At 43.9% G+C, this 22,112-nt stretch overlaps 1 protein-coding gene across 1 annotated transcript; it reads right to left on the reverse strand.

The window, feature by feature from the left end:
- Positions 1-6,528: 6,528 nt before the first annotated feature.
- On the reverse strand, positions 6,529-11,140 carry MTRES1 (mitochondrial transcription rescue factor 1). Its single transcript, XM_087775440.1, has 4 exons — positions 11,010-11,140; positions 8,994-9,433; positions 8,088-8,160; positions 6,529-6,994 (listed from the first exon to the last, which is right to left on the reverse strand). The coding sequence occupies exons 2-4, from the start codon at positions 9,422-9,424 to the stop codon at positions 6,818-6,820; spliced, it is 681 nt and encodes a 226-aa protein (XP_087631566.1). The 5' UTR covers positions 9,425-9,433; positions 11,010-11,140; the 3' UTR covers positions 6,529-6,817.
- Between the last annotated feature and the right edge of the window lie 10,972 nt (positions 11,141-22,112).

Genomic DNA, 22,112 nt, shown 5'->3' on the forward strand with positions numbered 1-22,112 from the left:
AGAAAAATCTGTACTTGAAGTCAACCACTTTGTTATGCTAATGCATTACAGCCACCAAAGTGTTCCATGTTCTAGGAAATGTTTGAGACTGGTTTTTCTTATCTTCAAAATGCATTTTTTTAAAAAAATCTGTCATTTGCCTCTTTTCAATTAGTGTTTGATATTTATATTATGTTATAGCAGTGAGAAACAGAGAATTGTGTGCTCAACACTCTACAACGGCACGCCAGGTCTCACTTCATGCTGGAAGGGGCTAACATGAATTCTACAGCCCCAAGAAGGACAGAAAATAATATGCAGGTTTTATTCATGATTTATTTTTATTCAGATTTTGTTTCACTGATTAAAGGGATGTGAAACAGCTGGGAAGTTCAGTGTCTTAAGCTTGCCTGGACTGAGGATGAGGCATAAATTGACAAGTGTTCTTACTTGCAATGCACATTTTATTTGATGGCAGTTAAAATCTATGGGAGAAAAGTGTGGTAGGTTCGTGCCGACGATTTTTCTGAGTAAATCAAACTCCGTCACTGCCATTGCCAAAATTTCTTCACTTCCTCGGTTTGATTTTCTGATTTTTTCCATTGTTACTGCAACTCAGTTGCCACCAACGTAGTCACGTTTTTTCTTTTTCTCAGGAACATGCTAAAAATATCTTTTTAAATGTGCTTGAAGTTGTTTAAAATGAATAGCTGAAGTGATGGTTTAATTCCCTCTCTTAATTCTCTCTTACGATTGTCTTTGCTAAGAAAGATAGAAAAAGAAAGCAATGCCCATTTGTTTGTCTTCATTCTTTCCTACCTACTTTTTTGTCCTAGTAAATATTAAGACAGATAAATTTCTAGTAGTAACAGTGCTTTTGAAATCCTCATTTTACCATCTCCATTATAGAAGTCATTCATCCAAACTTCTCACTGGTAGTGATAGTTCTCATTTCTTACAGAAATTTCTTACAGAACACATAATACTCATCATTATCTGTGTCACAGCTCATATAAATCCTGTTCTGAGAGGTCGTCTCTCCTGCAGCAGAGCGCTGGCTGAAGGAGCTGCCCTGGGTAGGCCAGTCCCAGTGCTGGAAGCAGATGACTCCTAACAAAATCAAGACTCGATCATATTCACAACATTTTCCTTATACCTCATCTGCCTGGCTGGAGACTAGCCCCTATGCTATTATTTTTATCCAGCATATTCCTTTTCATTTTTGTCATTTTCTAGATGTCATCTTGTCATGGTTTTACCCAAGTCAGCAACTAAGCACCTACGCAGCTGCTTGCTCACTCCCCCCCGGTGGGCTGGGGAAGAGAATCGGAAGAGTAAACGTGAGAAAACTCACGGGTTGAGATAAAGACAGTTTAATAGGGAAAGCAAAAGCCGCGCGCACAAGCAAAGCAAAACAGGGCCTTCATTCACTACTTCCCATCGGCAGGCAGGTGTTCAGCCATCCCCAGGAAAGCAGGGCTTCACCACACATAACAGTTACTTGGGAAGACAAACGCCATCACTCCAAATGTCCCCCCCTTCCTTCTTCTTCCCCCAGTTTTCTATGCTGAGCATGACATCATATGGTGTGGAATATCCCTTTGGTCAGTTGGGGTCAGCTGTCCCGGCTGTGTCCACTCCCAACTTCTTGTGCACCCCCAGCCCACTCGCTGGTGGGGTGGGGAGCAGAAAAGGCCTTGACGCTGTGTAAGCACTGCTCAGCAGTAACGAAAACATCCCTGTGTTACCAACACTGTCTTCTTTTCCCCCCCCACCAAAGGCAAACATGAATAGAGCAAACCTGTTCATTTTTTTTGCTAGGTTTTCCTTACCTTCTTTTTAAAAATTTAGCATGACTTCCCAGTCAAAAAATGGGCAAAATCACCGTGTATCCAATCACTAAAATTTGTGTTAATAAATGGAAACAAAATAAATTGTGATTGCTGAAGACTGGAGGAAGATCAGCTAGTTAGTATCTCCCCCGCCCCAAATGTCAAGTAATCATTCCCAAATTCCTCCACAAATTTCATTACGGCAAAACAACTGTTTGTCATTGTTTTCAGAGGCGTTTTGTAGTGGTGTGTGTTAGTGCTCGCTTCTCTGGGAGGCAAAATACTCCTTTAATCGTTACGCTTTCGGGAATGCACCACTCAATTGGGTACCTCATAAGGCAGTGTGTTAGCAAGGTCTACAAATGTTTTCTGTGAAAAGAAACTCCCGAGGTACCTGTCAGCAGTAGGAACAAGTCACTCAACAGGATCACGTCCTACAGTTGAGATTCGATCCCTTGCATAAAACCTAGGAGTTTGGGTTTATGTCATGTAATGCTGTACCTTGTCTTTCTTGCTCCCTAGCTCTCCTTGTTCCAAGAACTAAGAAAACCCAGGGTCTCCTTGAAGTGCTTGTCTATATGTGCATTGAATACGCAAGTGCTGAAAACTGAAGAATTGTTTAGCTTCAGCAGTACTCAGATTTCATGTCTCCCACACACTCTCCTTTTGCATGCTGTCCCCCATGCAGGCCATCGTAGAATGACCACCGCAATTGGCCTGCACAGCCTGTTGCGCACTGTAGTTTGGTGGGTGCTGAAGGTAGACTGCCCTGTTCTGACATGCCATTACAGAAAAAGAACAACCTCAAGAAACAAACCAAACCCAAACCAAACCCCAGAAACACTTTGGTGCTTTTCTGTTCTATGGAAAAAAGAATTGCCTATCATTTTAGGGGGCCAGAGGGGTCAGAGTATCTCTGTGCTGATCTGTAGGCAGCAGAACTCAAACCTCTTCAGGAGTGTCGCTATGTGCCTGCTTTAGTTGCCCAGGCTGACTCTTCTGGCAGACCTGAGTCCAACCCCTGTGTGAGCAATTCCCCGCTATTCCTTCACAGGAGCCTCCCGCGCCCTGCTCCGTAACGCGGGCTGGCCCACGCGCAGCAGATGCTGCAGCGTGTAACGGCGCTCCTGCGGCGGGTGGAACGCGCGAAGCTGTCAGATAATGCTGCGTGCTGCGCCAGCGACAACTGGGTCCTGTCCCCACAGCCTGGCGGTGCCTGCCTCTTACAGGACCGGGCAAAGTCTTCTGGATCAGGTCATCCCTCTGTGCAAGGCCGGCTGTTCTGGGCTCCGTGCCTGACAACCAGCGTAAGGTTGGATTCGTCTGTGGTTAATGCAGAGGTGGCTTGGACGGCAAAGTCATCTGGGCAGCCTCCAGTGAACTGGTCAGCCACTTCTCAAGCCATCCAAACCTCCCTTTCTGACCGCTCAGCAGTATCTCCGCGAGGAAGCCCTTTCGTGTAGTTCCTCCACCACGCAGCCCAAGAATGGCAGATGCCCATGTCCTGGAGCAGGAAATTCGTGACAGCAGTGACAGAAGGGCAGAAGCGGCGATCGCTCACCCAATTCACTCTCCATACCCTGAACTCTGGGCAGGAGGAAAAGCATCGCTGTGTCTCCCACCATTCAGTTCTCAGTGGCCCTGGAGATTTGGTAGCTAACTAGTGGCAGGTTTGCTGTTTTGGGAAGAGATGGTTAGAACTTTTGTTTGACCACTTCTTAATACTTTGCCGTGTCACCTGACCAGACACTTGACCATGTTATCAGCTGGACTCCATCACCTTAAATTCATGGCTGATGAAGGGAAGGTGCACAGCTGATTCCCAGATAAGTTTACATGTGCTTTACATACACACAGTCTGTGTGTGAGCCTACCCTGTCTAAAAGCCCCCTGAAGGTCCAGCAAAAACTATGGCTGTGATCTGCCTGTTCCTACACCTGCCAGAACGCATGCTGGCTCTGCTCGCCCGGCACTCGCGTCAGTCCTTAACCAAGCCTTGCCTTTCTTCAGCTCACAGTCGGAATGTTTAAAGGCTGCAGGGGAATGTTTAAAGGCTGCAGGAACAAGCGCAACCTGCTCAGCGATGCCAGGCCCCAGTAAAAAGGTCTGATCAATAGAGAAGCTTATCCAGGACAGATCAACGTAGTCGAGCGGAACAGCTGCTCACCTTCCTGCTGTCATGGTTTTCCTCTGAGATCACCCTGCCTGTGACTGAAGCTTTCTTTTCTGAAGCCAACGGGTACAGTTCTCCCTCCAACCATTTCAATCCTGAATCCACAGAGGCTGCTCTCACCCATCACGAGACTCCTTAGGAAGTCTGCCTTTCTTTTCCTTTACTTTGCTGATGCCGCTAGTGGATCAACATTTAAAACCTATGAAAGCCTGTTTCCACCTCTGTCTGTCAGTGAAGACCTGGTTTTTGGTGGCAGTCAAAGAATCATAGAATGGTTTGGGTTGGAAGAGACCTTAAAAATCATCTGGTTCCAACCCCCCTGCCACGGGCAGGGACACCTTCCACCAGACCAGGTTGCTCAAACCCCAGCCAACCTGGCCCTGAACACTTCCAGGGATGGGGCACCCACAGCTTCTCTGGGAAACCTCTTCCAGTGCCTCACCACCCTCACTGTAAAAAATTTCTTCCTTATATCCAATCTACATCTACCCTCTTTCACTTTAAAACCATTGCCCCTTGTTCTGTCACTACAGGCCCTCGTAAAAAGCCTCTCCCTGTCATCACTAGGAGTGAGCTAGGTCTTTATTGCAAGCTCTTGTCTACTTTACTTCCCAATAGGCTTTCCCAGAAGTTCAAATCTAAGGTTTTGGCCTAATGTTGTATTCATATTCTGTCCAACTCAAGAAATTACCCTGCCTGTGCTCTTTCTTATGTCAACGGCTTTCAGGGATGCGACTTGGATGCCAGGCAGGTGCTGGCTTTTTTGTTGCTCTTCGTTTTATCTTAGGCAGAACAGACCCTTTCAGAAAGTTCATTTCTTTGCACCTGTACCTTGGCTATCCCCAAGCCCCAAAGCATTCCTGAGGAGTGGGGTCCTATTCCGGCCCTGTAAGCTCTGGCGTGTAAGCTACTACTGCTGGAGGTCACAGGCAATGCGACGGTACATGCTGATAAGCACTTGACAGGTAACGAATGGCTGCTGACCAACAGCTGGGGCTCACAGACATATTCCTCGTAGCACGTCTTTCTGCTCATTTCTCTCAGCATCCCCGGAGATTGCGGGAGCCGCTTAGAATAGCAATGCTGCATGGAATTGGGGAACAGAGGATGCATCTCATCTCTTTATTTCCATTGCACTTGGCGCAAGCTCCAACAAATACAGCAGAGACAGCGATGCCCACAGTGAAGTACAGCCTGCCATGTTCCTCTGGGTGCTTGCTATGCTGAATCCCTTCATTTCTGCAGCATAAGGATCACCAAAATCCCCTAGGAAAGCTTTCCAGGATCATGTCCTCTTAAGAACCAATTTTTTAAAAGGTCACTATGCCTCTAAACCAGTAACTAGACATTTATCTGCATCTTTAAACATCTACACAGTCATAAAAAAAAAAGCCTCAAACAGCACAGATTCGTAGCTATGCCTGAAGCAAGCTAAAACTTATTTTAAATCCCGCACTCAGCTGTGGACAGCAGCAGGTACAGCCTGCTTAAACGCAGTCATTGAGTAGCTGTTGGCAGCTGAGCCCAGCGGCTCCCACATGCTCCTACCCAGGGGAGCACTGTTCCTTCCTCTCACCTCCCAGACATCTTCTGCAGCGGAAATCCAGTCGTCACTTTACCAGAGCTTTTATGTGTACCCGATAGCCTGATGCTTAACCAGAGCGCTAGGTTTGCTTTGTGAGCAACGGTTTCTTGACTGCCCATTCAGATTTCAGGAACACCAAAGAAAAAGGGTCCTGGAATACGCTCCTGCTGCCTCTTCTGGGCTATCTTCTTCCCTCTGGGCTCTCCAGACCAGGCAGGGAGCAGACCATGGACTGGGTGAACAGTAACTACCTGCTCCTACTGGCCAGCTTTCCTGTAGACACACACCTGCATGTGGCTGCCTGAATATATATAAACAGAATAAAAATTCTGTTTGCACTGCCGTTCCATCCAACAAGTTGCTTGTGTTGGGAGAAGGGTATGTTCAACATTACAAGTGTGAGAGGTGACTCCTGAGATGCCTGTCCTAAGCGACAGTATTTTCCTGTAGCAATACAGACATGAGCTTTTCATCACAGTATGGTCTGACCTTTCCTGAGATCTTTACACCACCTAAGTATTAAATACTCTCTTAAATGCCACCCTGAAATGAGTATGTTACAAACTGAGATTTCATTGTCCTCTACACGGTTACTTCAACGGTAAAAATCAGCAGTACGACACGCATCTCCTCACCGATCTGCCTTCTCCAGGAGAGCAGAGTATCGCTGCCATGATTCATTCTCTGTCACCGTGACGTTTCCTGCTTAGAAATACGCAGCTGTGATCAGTATCCTTCTGTATTCTTGGTCTAGCAGCGGTGTATGTAAGCACAGAGTTGGTATTGTTAACCAAGATCAAACGGATAATGAAAAAGGAAGCAATTTTACATAGTTGGGGGTTTTATCCCTATTATCCCTAACTACCTCACGAATCTAGAGAGAAAACTAAGAAAGCAGTTCTGCTTGTTGTGATGTCAGCTTTCATGTAACCTTTCTCATTAACAAAATTAGACAGCAATTAAACAGTGATCAAATTAGTCTTTATTGGTTCATTATTTGTAACATCTGTAAGGAAACTGCCTGGAAATGTAAGGGTTGGATCTTTTATCCCACAGTATCATGAAAGAAAACTAACAGCAAAACGTGACGGGCTTATTGCATGAATATTGATGTACACAGCAGAGGGAGATAACATTCTGAGACAAGCCCTTAAAAAAGGGTACTGTAATTTTGTTTAACCAAAATTCATATTTAACAACAAATATGGTTTTCTGCAAAAATCTTATGCTGCCACATGCAAGCCACTGTTACTTAAGCACATCTTGTTTGGGCACTTTTAAGTTTTTCCAGCGCCTCAAAATTACTTTGTATTTTTCACTTTCAGTTTTGTTAGATACTTTTTTTAAGGCTACCCGCATAACTACAGCAGTTCCTGTTTCTTTATCTTCACCTACTATGAGATCCAGCGTGTCACCAACCTTCACCTGGAAACAGAAAAAGAAGATGAGTGATTATAAACACTCCCTGGGGAAACCAAATCCCCGCAGCCTATGTCCAATTTTAGTTTTGTTCCTTTCTTTCCATTTACTATTCTGTCTCACAGGAGCAGGAGGGCAGGCAATACTAGACCCATTATGGACCCTCTAGCTATGAACTTCTAGGAAAGCCCTGGCAATAAGCAATGAAACGTCTCATGGCCTTCTCTGCCAAGAGCTTTACCCTTCCTGTTCTACAACCGACACCTAACTCTGTGAAAAAGGTGTAATGTAATTTTTTCCTGAAGGGTCTTTCCTGCCAATCTTTTTGTATCAACACAGACAACACACAGCAGCAAAATGCAAAGCTCTCCCTTCTGCCTTTAAAACAGTTTAAAGTGTTTTAAAGAACAGAATCCTGGTCAACTGCTTGTGCTTCTTTCAAAAGTCACAAAAGCAGCATGCCTCTCAAAAACCAGCCTTAACTTTAGGGGATCAGGAATTATAACTTCTCTTCTTATTGCCCTTTGATGACAGTAACCACCACCTGGGAACACCCTCACATAAAGGGTGGGTAGAAGTATGTTTGTCACCGTTCTGCTGAGCTCTGTTGTCAAACAGTATGGCCTGCAACCCTTCCGGCTCTTCTCCTAACCGTGTTCCTGTGTGCTCTGTTACAGGTACAGTAACCTCTCCTGAGCTACCTCAGTTTCAATCCCTTTCCATCATCAAACTTTCTTTAATCATGTGCCTGCTCCACCAAGATTTAATCATTCCTACTCCATCAACCTCACATCTCTCAGCAGTTCCTTCAGCAACTTGCAAAGCTCCGTCCTTGCTGCCACCTGCCTTCTCCTGCCTTTCAGCCTGTTTTTACTCTCTCGTACCACACGGCTCCCGTCTGCCTTAGGGAATAATGTCTTACCCAGGGAACTCATCACACGCACAAAGCTGGAAGTGGTGTTAGCCATGCTATTCATTCACCTTTGCGGAGCGATTTAGTGGTTAGCTTTTCTGACCCAAGTAAAAGGAGGGAGAAGAGGTCATGCCTTAGTTATTTTCTTGTACTGTATTAAAAGATTTAAATTTTAAAAAGTCTTACAGTTCTACTTTTCTTCCATAGTTTTTCTCCATTCAGCCTGAGTTCATTATTGTAGAATGCATCTTCTACTTTACTGAAGAAAAACAAGGTTTTATTGCATTTACAGTGTGCAGCAGACCAAATGCGATTGTTTCTTTGCAGATACAACAGAACAACATTCATGTGCAAGGCACATTTCCACAGCTCTAATTTGCACATAAAGGATACCTTTAAAGGTCAGGACAGACTTGAACTGGAAGTAAAGAAAAAGTCTTTCATATATATGAAATGAAATAATAGAGTACAGTTGCTCTGTGCCACAGGTGCAAGCAAGAAAAAGCCGTTTCTAAAGACCTGTCTCCTGTATACCAAGGAGTAACAGCCCCTGTCCTGCGCCAGCCAGTTTAATAATTTTTAACTGATCAAGTTATACTAATATTCTGTTCTAACAACATTGCAATATAAGGCTTCTGTAGGTTGCGTTAGATCAAACGTTGCGATATGTTTATAGAGTGCAGATTTACCTGGTTGACCTAGTTTGTTAAGTTTATACTTACCCTCACCTATTTCTACAGTCATTAAGTATTATTTTACTCCCTCAATCTCAAGTCAGATCTTTCTCTATTACTTAGTACAGGATTTTGTGGTTTCTTCACTTTAAATAAATAGTAATTGATAGAAAATGCCTCCTCAGCAATCTTAGAAATATTGCAGACAGCAAAAAGCAGAAAACGGGCTGTGTTAAGGGAGATAAGGTAGAACAAACAAGAACACCCATACATCCAAAACGTATTTTTAGACAGTCAAAACAGCTACATCAAAAGAAATCCCAAATACTGAGTTATTCCAGCAATAAAAGGGTATCAAAACTAAACTTTCAGATACATGACATCTTTCTCATCAGCAAGTTGTTTCTTCCATACTTACTTTCTGGCAATGTCTAGACCAGCTTTCATGATCACATCATATCGAAGAGACTGCACTACTTTTTCAAGATCCTTGTAATCTTTTACTACGTTGGGATCATTTTCAAATTCATCTTCCAAATCGCTTTCCTCTTCATCTTCATCCTCTTCTTCCTCTTCTTCTTGTACGGTTTGTCTGTTCCTTTTAGAGCTTTTGTTGCTTTTGTTCCGCAGAGAAAGTACCGAAATATGCTCTGGAGAAAGTCTTAGTGCACAGAGTTTTACTGGGGAAAAGCTGAAACACCTTCTGTAGTTTACGGTGCTTACTTGACAGCTACAGAATATGCTTCTCCTCCACGAGAGATACAGTTTATTAGAGGGGAATTTCTCCCACAGTCCAAACCAGACATTTAGTTTTCTAAAAGTCGTGATGGGGAGTCTGAAGCCAGTCATAGCATACCCCTAAAATAAAACAAACATTCATGTGTAAAAATGAGCAACTGCTTTGACTATTGGAAGGATTTCCACAGGTATGGCGTAAGAGTTACTACAAAAAGATGATTACCTAGTTCCCTATAGAGCAATGCATCATCTAAAAGCACAAGGCTGTACTGGCTTTACGTTCTGCCTTTCTCATACACTGTCCGCCATTACAAAGAGCTAACACACCAGAAAAACAAACACCAAAAACCCCAGTGGGATACTCCGTTCATAATTCCTTTTCTGACGTTTCATATTAACTATCCAAACATATTCGTGGCATTTTCCTCCCTACATCTGAAATACAATTCACAGAAGACACAGAAACAAAGTTAACTATGTCATAAAAAGCATAGGGAGACCTACATTTATCATGACTTAGTCTCAATAAAAGCAGCTTGCTCAACACCGCAAGCAAGTAAACCCAGCAGAGCCGAAAGCTGCTTAACTTTGGTCTCTGCTCAGACCACAACACTCCTGCATGGCAGAATGCTGCACAACGTTCCCCCCCTGTTCCTCCAAACGGCAAACAGCACCATGGCAGAGCTGAGGAGAAATAACACTGCTCCACGTACTGCAACAGGACCGACGCCAGCAAGAACAGCCTCGCGTGCAAGCTCCCCGGCACTGCTCCTTTCTGGAGCCATCTCTAACCCGGGACAAGTAGGTGGAAACACCCCAAAAAAACCCCAGATGTCTTTCGACACTCTTAGAAATTGATTTACAGTCCTTCCTAGCTAGGTGGAGCACTGGCTTTTATTATGGTCTTATACGTGTAGAAACATGTGAGACTTCATGAGACGGGAGCTTGTTTCCCTGCAGCCAAGTGAACTCTGCCGAAATCTGAACGAGGGGTTTTTCTTGTGGTTGGGAAAAAGCCCTGACCAATAAGCGCAATTATTTGCCATACAAAAATAACCCTTGGCTTTTTTTTTTTATTTATTTAAATACGTGAACTTAAAATATGTGACATACAGTTTAAAATTTAGGACGGTGCAATCCTCAGATAAGACTTGCGCCTCTCCTCAGTTCGGGGGCAAATTCCTCGAACAGTTATTTGAACGCGCAAAGAATTATTATTGCTTATTTTTAGTGCTCCACCTTACTTTGCCCGGCGCTGGCCGGCGGGAGCCAGCGGCGGCGGGGCAGCCCCGGGTCCGAAGGGCGGCCCCTTCCCCTCCCGAAGCCCGGACGGGGACAGGCTCCCCCCGCCAAGGCTGCACGCCGCCGGAGGCTGGAAGCCCGCTCAAAAGCACGCAGCCAGGACAACGGCCGCAGATCCCCCGCCCCGGGGTCGGTCCCTGAGCCGCCCCTGGGGCCCTCGGCGGCGGACCCGCCGCGGACGGAGGGCCCGGGGAGCCCCGGCTTGCTCTGGCCGCTGCCCCCAGCGGAGGCCGCGGCGCGCAGGCCTGGCCACCGCCCACCCCCGCCGCCCGGGGGAACCACGCCGGCCCCCGCGACCTTGGTGCCGCGGCGGGGCCCGCCGCTGCCCGCCCCCGCCGGAGGGGAGGCGCGGCGAGGCCCGGGGCGCAGCGGACCGCGGCCGAGGCGCGGTTACCTGCGTCCTCCAGGCGCCTCGGGCCCGGGCCTGCCGCTGCCGTCCCCGCGCCGCCGCTCGCAGGCCGGAGGCGGAGCCGCCTCAGCCCGGGCTCGGCGCCCTCTGCCGGGGCCCGGCGGACCGGCTGCGGGCGGGGGGGTTCCCCGCCCCGGGGCGGGACGGTGAGGGCAGGGAGCGGAGGCGCCTCTCCCTTCCTGCGCCCTCCGTGCCCGCCGGCGCGGGAGGGGTTTGGAGGCGGTTTGGGAGCGGCGGCCGGAGGGAGCTGGGAGGACGGCGGGAGGCGGCGGGCTGAAGCGACTTCCCTGCCGCCCCCTCCTCAGCCCCGGGGCGGGAGGTCGCCGGGGGGAGCTCCCAGCGCCTCCTCCGCCCGTCTGCCCCCCGCCCCCAGATTTGTCCGAGCTGTTTCCCGTTATAATTTCCCCCATCGTTATTTTGTCCAGCGTGCGCTTTCTCCGTGCCGGCTGGTTTTGCCTGTGCGGGAGCGGCAGACGGCGGGTTTGCCCGCGGGGGTGCCTCGGCAGCAGGGCTTTCCCTCCCTCGCCGCCCCTGCTGATCTCCAGATCTCACAGGCAAAGCGCTCGGGAGGAATGATGTTAATGCTCTTAACGTCGTTTTGATTTTACACACCGCTGACTTCCCCTTTGCAATACCTGTTGGGGTATTTTGCCTCTACGAGACCAAGCCTCCTGGACCTCATTGCCAAGGGCCAACCGGTGTTTTCGGCCCCTCGGGCTCTGCCCACATGCCCAAAACAGAAAACGGTGGAAACCTCTCACTGGGGAAATGCCTCCAGCAGATGTTAGAGTTTCCTGACCACAGATTCATTTGAAAGGCTTGGCCACGATGGCAATCTAATCCAAATCCCATTGTGGCCTGGGTTCCCCCGTCCTTATCTTTGTTACTTGCCTTCACATTACGTCTCCCTCTTTCACTCCACATCTCCATTAGCGGTGGTAATCCATAACCCCTTCTCTTTGGAGCTCAGGAACTAGGAGAGGTCCATCCCTCCTTCTGCCTTCTCCCAGCTCTCCCTCTGCCATGCACCAACCGCACCTCTCTTGGTGCTTCTGAATGCTCCGATGGCTCAGCGTTTGGGGAATCCTCTGTGTCCATACAAAATGGGTACGAAATGCAACACCATCAGACTGGCAGCACCTTGCCCTGATGTAAGTGGCTGTACAAGGTTCAGGGTAATTCTGGCAGATGGAAGAGCTCCTTAACTTTGAAGTTCTACTTTAAAACGCCCGTCACCTCACCTGACAGACCAGTCCTCCCTTGGAAAATTATCAGCAAATATGGCAAGTGATATAACTGTGGAGCTACTGCTGCGCAGCAGCTGTGCAATTAGCACAGGCATTACAAGTGATTGCTTAATTTTACATCTGTATAAACTTCATCATAAAACGTTTGAATGAGGAGTTTTTATGTCAGGGATATTTTGTAATGGAGCAGTTCCTTGGCAAAGCTATCTCCCTTCCTTAGAAACCTCCCTGGGAAGGAAGCTATGAACATCTTTATGTCTTTATGGATTTTGAATGTTCCAGTGTCCAGTTCTGTGAGATTCTGACCAATTTCTGTTGGGAATATAGCTGTTAGCTTTTTAGCAGTTTTCCCCCATATGCCTTAAAATATCCATTCATCCTTATTGAGGGAAAAAAAAGTTGGTAAAAGGAACTTTCTTGCATTCATAGCGGCACATAGTGAGTCAGAACAGAAAATGAATGTCTGAACAGGGGGGATTCTCTAAGCAGAAATGCTACCTCCTCTATGGGGGAAAAAACCCACACACAAAACTCAACAAAAAACCCCCAAACCTAGCTTTGCATACACCCCGTTCTTTTCAGAGCTCTTAGAATTTGATTTGTCTCACGTGGGATTAAAGTCATATTCTAACTTTGCTAAGGGTGAAGATAACTGACTCTTAGTAAGCAAAGATGTAAGTATTAGTGCCTTTCTAGGTTAGTCTGGCATTATACATCTTTATTGCACCTTCATATTGAAAGGCAAGGTAAAGAACGTGCCGAAAGTCACTCTGTCTTTCATATTCTTCAAATATGACGATACAGTGGCATCTTACAAAACCAGAAAGTGATCAATTCACCACTCGGTATCCTTTCCTGCAGGTCGTACAGTTTGCAGAAGGTTAATAGTGTGGCACTCAGACAGGTCCCTCTCCAGTCGTAGGGGAAATGTAACTTGGATGTCACAAATAGGCATCATGCATCTGATTTATCTCATCATTGTGCAACACCAAACAGAGACATCACCTCTGTCATGCTTGCTTCTTTTCCTAGTCCAGCTACACGGGTGACCGTTCTAGTTGTACTAGTTAGAAGGTACATCATGCTACTATTATGTCTTGGTCACAAAAGCAGATCCTTACCAAGGTTTTTGTCAGGATTCATTCAGCCCTGGACTGCAGAGGAACTTCAGTGTTGCACGGGTCTCCTTGTCATCAGATTCCCTCCGCGCCACAGAGTAAGAAGGGCCCTGAAAGCCCTCGACTTTAAGATTTGTAGTCCAGTTGTGTGAGGTCTTGGCAACTCCCAGCCTGGGTCACTAAGTGCATTTTTTAATGACCAAAAAGGCAAAAATGAAGTTAATATTCATTAGTCCTACTTCAATTACATCAAACTGTAATTATAACGAAAGCGTTCCGACGGGGTGAAGACCAGTCTGATTTTTCTCTTCTTCCAGTTTACCATTAGATGGCAGTGAATAGCTCCCTCTCACAGCTGCCTCAAGCTCCGGCTGTGCTCTCCAGAGGCTTTGCTCAAACGCAGGCTGGCCACACGTATATCTGACGAGGATGTTCCTTAAGCTTCAGCTTTGGTAAGAAACAGTGATCATTCATGTCCGGCAGATTAGTGGTGGTCTGTGTATCCTTTTGAAGTCTGGGTGAGAAGTTAGTCTGACCAAGATGTATCCTTCTTGCCATGGCTATTCTCATAGAATTGCTTCATTTTTTTCAGTGGAGTCATCTCCTGTCTAGGAAGGATAATTCCTCTCTTGTTTACGGTTTTCACTTTGTGTATTTCAATATACTCCCTATGATATTCACTCATAAGGAGATTAGTCTTTTAGTTTTGACAGATCAGAGAGAAAATTCTTATCAGCTTTTGACCTGTATGTTGGAATCTGTAATCGGGAATTCCCTCCCTAGGCAGTGGCCTAGGGTTTTTTGTTACCTTTATTTTCCTGCAAGGTCAGTGAAGTGACAGTAGTAGACTTGCTGACACTCGTTGCATCTCAAAATACAGGCAAGAGCACCATGTTGCCATTCTAGCCCTGTGAGTAGCTCTGACTAACATTCTGCAATGCACATCTCGCCAGATTACTTGTCACTGCAGATTTGGCTTGCTGGAACCACAGGCCTTGTAAATTATGCTGCTTATTTCAAGGTGTACCGAGAAGGTGACTGGGTGGTGTTCTATGCATATTTATGCAGCCTGGGAAAACACAGTGTCCCCGTGTAAGCATCGCCTTTAAGTTTGTCCATATTCATTTGAATAATGCACTAAAGCTCCCTGGCTGCTAATTCACCTCTTCCAGTGTCACACGTGTTGTAACTGCTTAAATGTTCTTTTTTCTTAGTCCGTAGTCTGGAGGAAATTCCTCTAGCTTGTTACTTGCATCCAGTCTGTGACCAAAAAATCCTACCATCTCTTTCTCTAAAGCCCATCTCTGAAAACTAATCTTTCACGCAGCAGAAGCTCCTTTTCTAGCCCTTCCAGTGTTGCCTTTTCAGTTGGCACGCTGCTCTAAACTGGTTTCCCTTTCTCACACATTTACCTGTATCATCTACTGTGCCATCTTTACTATAAAACATTGTTTTCATTCTCTTTAGGGTACCTTTAATGTCTCCAGCCCCCACGTGCACTGAAACTTGGCTCTGTCTCTCTCTCCTTACCAACTCTTTGCGTTGCCGTTTCATCTCTTGCAATAACAACTGCACGATGAACTTCCGTCCCTTTTTTCTGCAGCCACACTGGCATCCTGCAGAGAGAATCCAGAAGTGAGCGAGATCTCACAAAGCACCTTTGCTTGCAGCCTACTTGTTCCTTGTAAACTCATCTTAGACATCATAGATGGATAATTAGATGAGTAAGGTAAGCTGGATGAGTTTCAAGTATTGTTTTATATTTCTTTAAGTGATGGAGATACAGGCACTTGATAAAGTAACATTCTTTTTTTTTTTTAATCCCCATCCTTTTCACTACCTGACTACTTTGGCTTTTGTCTGCCTATTCTCTTTTACAGTAGAAGGCCACGTTGAGCCATAATGAGAAAGAAAATGGGGGCGGGCAGTGCAGACTGCTGTGACCAGCACTAAAGAAACTGATAAAGGCCACCCTAACAAGTCAAAGCATGGCGACCCACCTAAACCAGAAATACATAGATGCCTTGCCAGTGAAAATCCGTGTTACATCAGTGGTTAAGTAAATGGGAGGAAAACAGTGAGTAACTTCCTTCAGTCAGCCTGGTATTCAATCCAGCTACTCGGAGATTAAAGGCTCCACAGTTTCACTGCTAATTCTTCAACTCCCCAGTGTGATGAGAGGTTTGCAATTAGATTTGTTTGTTTGTTTTTCCCTCACTTTCTTGTTTGCCAGTTGTCTAAAACACAATAATTTTTTGTAGGAAAAGTTAATATACTGTTTCCTAAGCCAGGCTTTCAGACTTTCATTCATTCTGTAGTGAACATGCTCAGGTCCTGCCGGTTTTGGTTGCTGCTCTAGGATTTATCTAGCTACCGCTAACAGCGGGTGGCAAATGCAATAAAAAGGAAAAGCAATCAATTAAGCATTTGTTATTTGAACCTTACTTATTAGCCATAAAACTACACATTTCATGAGCAAATGTTAATCAGTTTTAATTATTTGTTTACTTCTGTGTTTCCTCTGTATTCTCCTCAGATTAATGGCTTTACTATTTAGAATATAATGTTCTCTTCTCTAATTGATAGTAACTAATTCAAGATATACACATGCAAGGCTAACATAATTAATTTCCAATGAGGAAATTTCGATTGTTCCTCCATCTGTGTACAATTAAAGTTTTCTTTTGTTTTAAATTACGTTTTGTGTCAGATTTGCTTTTAAAAGCAGAAAAAAGGCTGTTCAAAGCACTTCAGCTTTGATTGTGGCTAAGGGACAAAGTTGCCTTGATTAGCATTTATAAACATTACTGCTTTAGGAAAGAAAAAATTATCTGCAGGTTTCAATACACCTTTGATATAAAAAAAGAAAGAATATAAATAAGGGTGCAATAGGGAGGGATAGAATGTCAGAATAATCACATTGCTTGGTGTCAAGGCTGTCTCGTCCTTTCGCAGTGTCCAGCTGCAGAGGTATAAAAGATGTGTAAATCACATAGTAGGAAGATCTGGGATGATCTGTCTCCTAGGGAAGTGTGTCCTTGCAACACTTGCTATTAAAACTCTGGATGTTCTCATCACTACATGACCACTCCTTCTCTGCACCTTGCCTAATGATACCCTGTGACAAAGAGTTCACCATCTAAAAGATAGATGAAGCCTTAACACTCTTAGTGATACATGATACATATTTTCTTTCAGCAGTTCATCTTTTAAAATCCTAGACTGGTCCCTTTTTCTATTATGAAATGGGAAGAAGAGCTGATCTGCCTTCTAGAACTTGTCCGTTTACACACCTTTTAATCATATTTGTTCTTATTTTGTCTTCTAAAATGAACAGTTCCAACTTTCTCTGTTTCTGTTTATCATGTTTCTGCATGGTTCATTTTCATTACCCTGTTACCTCTGCCTGTCCCATACTCAAACTAGAAATTACCCAGACAAGGTTACAAAAGAATAAGCCTTTCAGGATGCCATGCAGCAGCCGTGACTAGGAATGAATCCTGAAACTGACTGCTCCGTAAGGCAGCTTCCTTTTTATACAGAGTGTCTTTTTGATAACAGTGGGTAAAAATCTGCCCTGTCTAGTGGCAAAGAGAAGGCAGTAAGTAAAGATAAAAAATAAGCAAACAATAACAAACAAAAAAGGGAATGGAAGAATACTAGATTAAAATTGCAAGATACGGATTTTCAACACTTCTCAAGAGAAGATAAAGACTTCCAGTGTTACCAGAAAAAAATGCTTGGTACTCAGGGCTAAAAACATAGGTCTTGAAATGTGTCAGAGATAGAAGAAATCCCAACAGTTGTAAACTAATGATAATGATTAAACTGACTAATCAGGATGCAGAGATTTTCAGTGAACATTTTTTCATTTGTTTGGAAAGAGGCAGAATGAAGTAGTAGTATAATATCAGGATAACTAACTTTTCATCCACTGGTAAAGAGAGGCAATGCAGAATATCATATCCAATGGGAGAAATCACAGACTTAGAGAGCTAGCGCTCAAGCTAATGGTGAGAAGAACTTGGTTGCGCTAAGTGCAATTAGTAATAAGTCTTATCATAGAAGGAAAATTCAAGGAGATGGTAAAAGTGCTAACATTGCACTATTGTTCAAGAAATGGAGCAAGAGAATCTCAAAATTGCATCAGACCACAAACATTATGAAGCTGCTGCTGCAAAAAAGACAAACAAATTTCGTTCTAAGCTGCATCAACAGAGCTGTTGAATGCTGAACTCTCAGCTTGAGTAGAGCGTGCTACTTTGGCCAACATGATCTAATGAAGACAGATTTGAGAGAGCACAAAAGAAAGCGATAAAAAATGCATAGAAATCCTGTGAAGAAAGGTTGAAGGAACTGAACCTGTTCCTCAAAATAAGGGAAAATATAGTGGCAAACATCTGAGCTAATCATCTATACTCTTTTGATGGTCAGTGAGGAGAGGTAGGCATCTCCAGGATGTGATGAATCTGTTTCAGATGTCTATGTTGAAATGAGATGAATTACATCATAGAAGCACTGATTTCCCTTCATCATCTATCAAGGGTTTCCAGGGAGACTCACTTAGATGTAGACAGCTGCTGTCACGCGACCCTTCCTTCCTCCTCTCAATACAAAGTGCTTGAAATCTTTTCAACTGGTAAACACTTTGTTACAAATCTGGCCATCATTATTATCTATGCGCTTTACTATGGTGATGTAATAAATCATTACTTTAAATTTGCAGCAAGGAAGACTTTGTATTAAGAGAAATATTCTGCAAAGATAGTTTGGCAAAGAAACCGGAGGCCTATGGGCTGTGGAATACCCTTCACTGTTTTTTTCTGAGAATTATGTTTAAACCTGCCTCAAATCAGAAGACGGAGAAAATGACCTTTGATCATTTTTACTTCTTCATTTCTGTAGACCTGTTATCTGACATTATGCCTCATGAGTTGAAGGAAAGCCCTGTCCTGGTTTTGTCCCATACCAGGTAGCATGATCCCAAACACTTCCTGAGCATGATGCAGGGGTTGGCCCAGGCCAGGAACAACGACCTACCAATAGGCAGTTTAGATTCAGCCTCCATTTTCTGGAGTCCAGGAGAGTTTAATAGTATGGACATGGCCAGACATGTCAGTTGGCCTCAAGGCCCAAGAACAGGCTCTGCTACCATTTAATTTGTTTGTATTGATGTCACCCAAGAGTTTGTTTGACTTAGGAGAAAAGTGTGCTCTCAAGCAGATCTGAAGCCACACCTAATTGTGTAAGCTGACAATCATCTCTTGAAGTCTGCCCAGAAGTCAAAAGATCCGTGGGTATTAGGGCAGCAACTCCTAAACATTTCTTCTTGAGACTATTTCTGGAATCACAATTTCACTTCTGCTCAAACTTCCAGGCTTATGATTCCAGGGCTGGAAATCATGGCTTTGTTCACTTCCATAACTATATACCTCTAATTAAGCAGCCCGATGCTTTTTGCCTCAGATCAACATAGAAGGGAAACAGAGGCGCTGATGGAATCCTGGTGTAAGGAGGGTCTGGATCATGGCAGCAAGGCCCATGTCTGAAGACATGCGTAGTTGAATCCAATCAACATTTATTACTAAGTGGAGATTTACAGTACCACCAATCATGCCTTCTGTTAAAAGCTCTACTAACACAAATTTAATATAAACCCTCCACTGGAAGAGGGAATGTAATCCTCAATATCTGTGCCAAGTTCTTACCCAAGATACATGCCAAACAGCTTTGTCCAGTTGTCTAAAATCAGTTTCAACCAGCCAGCTCCCATCAGTTTTTCAATCTTGTTCTGCAATGATAGTGAATGTGCAACTGTAAGTAAGAGTGCTTCAAAAAAGCTGGCAAATTTTGATTACATGGCTGGAGCTTTGATGCTGCTGCAAGATAGGTCCTTTCCACTAAACAAGTAGCAAAACAAGGGCCAGCCTAGCTTATGAAAAGATAGCGTTCCTATATATTAGAAAATATTGACCTGTGAGTTTCTCAAGGCAAAATCCATACGGCAAAAATGGACATCAAAGAAACTTATCACCAGATGATGTCAGCATAGATCAGCATATACAGGCTAGCCGATGCACACTGCAAAGCTGGATTTCTCTCTTCAAAGTTGTCCTTTGAAGCACGGGATCCAATGATTTTCACTGGCAATTGATGCTCCTAAAATATTTAAGTTTAGATGGATCAAGATTGGCAGCTAAAAGGCAAGAGTAAATTAATGGTTAAGTCAAAATTAGTTCTCATGAATTCCACTCAATGCTCTGGCTACACCTATTTTGCTAAAGCTTGTCCAAATTTAAATACATTACTTATATGTCTTGGAGATTACTTCTCTGTTTCCTTTTATAGATGACTAATTTTTTTTCTGCCAGTCATTTTAGCTAATCTTGTTTGCTAATGCATTATACAAAGCAGCACAAGTTTTGCTTCTGATCACTAGATTGAAAATTATGCCCATTGCACAGTCCAATCAACTTAAAAGTCACCAGCGGAATATACAGATGAACTTACATTTAACCCAAAAGATCAAAGTAGTTTTCTCCCTTCTCTTTGTTAAACTTTCTCATCACATATTATGTATCTGACTGGGAGAGGTGCTGAGTACTATTCTGACCTAGAAAAAAATAAAGAAGCAGAACAACAGGGGTTTAACAATAATATTTAACACCATATCTCAGCATCATTAAAGCTTTTAGAATACACTGCTATCAAAGGATGGTTGATTGAGAGAGTATATTGTCTTTTCTGACAGAAAAAATCAGAAGTGCCTTTTGGCCACCAGATAGCAGTGCTTCACTTTGTACAGTTCTCAAATCAATTACAGTGTTTCTTGCCTCGTAGAAAAATCCATATGTTGGGTCCTGGTCTCTGCTCAGATACATCTTTTGCAGACTTCATTATAGACTTCAGCTGAAAAAAGTAAAGATTTTGGAATTAGGAGTGCAGGTGATTTATGTGTTCAGGAGGAATCAAGAATATTGCAGCTTTCCTGAATGGGGAGAGTTGGTTGTAGAAATTTAATGGAGCGTAGGCATTATAATTATAATTTCCAATGACAAAAGTTTCAAAGAAAACCTGGGGCTTAAAATATTTTCAGCGCTTCTCCCTTGCTGCCAGTACATTTCCTTATTTGCATTAGTATTTCAGGAATATTTCAGAAAGGCATGTTTTTTGGCCTCAGAACATAAACTTAACATAGTTTTATTTCAGTAATTTATCATTTCTGCCAAATGTTTTAAAACCTCTGTATTTTTCTTTATTTTTAAATAAAGAAAGGAACAGACTTTATGATATTTTTAGCAAAAAGAAAGATATCCCCATTTACACTGAAACTTGTTAAAATGCCAAAAGCGCAATACACTATATAATAGTAATTAGCAGTTGTATAATGCTGTGTTGGTTCATATCACCTTACAGGAACTGTGTGTCATCCTCATTTTTCACAGACACAGTTCCAGACCTCAGGTAAGATGCACTGGCTAGGGAGAATGGGAAAGGCTGTCTGATAGTTACTCCCTCATTCTCGTCTGTCCCAGCTTTGACATTAACGTGCCCCAGCTGCTGCTTTAACCTGCAACAGCCAGTTATGATCCCTACGGGATCATGCAACAGCTGTATCGCTTCCTTTTCTCCCAAACAAGGTGGGAGAGATTATAATGGAAACCATCTCTGTCAGCTTTACACTAGAATATTCTTCGCTTTGGCCATCGTAGAGCCCTAACTGGATTCCCTTCCTTTCGCATCCCCTCCAGGGGATCTGGTGTCAGAATAGCGTGAGCCCTCACTTTATTGCTGTGATTCACATGACTTTTCTCACAGGGAATTTCAGTTTTCTGTAACGTTAGGCATGTCTACTGAGTGAAAAGGTGACCTTCCCTCCCGTTTGTGATTTCATTTAACTGTGACAACTAAAGAAAACTCTTTGCAAGGAAAAATAGTAATAGGGAAGTTTTCAGCTCTGTCACCCCTCTTTTATTTTAAATCAATCATAGTTTCCTTTTTTCTCTTCTTATATCTCTGTAATGATGAAAACCCATCTTCTGGTAACCAGCTTTCAGCAGACAACCAGGAAATATTCAGAGACATAAGACCCTCAATTTGATGACTATTCCCGTAGTTACTCTACAGGTAGACTATGCCTCTAATACTTAGGAACTGGACCCTGGCTGTGATCAGGGATGTATAAAAACCAGGGAAATATTACTTCAAGAGTGCTTCAGGCTTAGTGTACCTCTGAGAAGATCTTTCATCTTGGTATAGAATACGGATTGATATCTTGGGTGGTACAGCTTGCAAAATGCCTTTGTTCCTGGAAAAACAAAATAACTATAGCTTTGTCAGGCATTCTGAAGCAACCAGTGTGGGACTGGGTTTAGAATTATGTATTTTGCTTAACACAAGTCCCAGCATCCAGTTCTGTGGCACGTCTCCACGTCTCCTGTGCGTCAGGACCGAGTCCTAGCAGTGCCCTCGAAAACTCTGAAAAGCAATCCTGCCCCTGGGGACGGCAAATGAGTTACGCAGTGCTGAATGTGGATATCTTCTCACACTTTGTTCTGAGATAAACACAAACATATACAATTTTGAAATCCATTGATTAGTCTGAGCGAACAGGACATGCTCCTCTTCTTTTAAATGGAAGTAACCACTTTGTCACAATAAAATCAGCACACCAGTGTCTCTTTTTGTAGTTTATGAAGTGGACACAGACTATTTTTGTTAAT

The sequence above is a fragment of the Nipponia nippon genome, unplaced genomic scaffold (assembly GCF_047370975.1).
Source record: "Nipponia nippon isolate SJK-2023a ecotype South Korea unplaced genomic scaffold, ASM4737097v1 scaffold_4, whole genome shotgun sequence".
Taxonomy (NCBI): Eukaryota; Metazoa; Chordata; class Aves; order Pelecaniformes; family Threskiornithidae; genus Nipponia; species Nipponia nippon.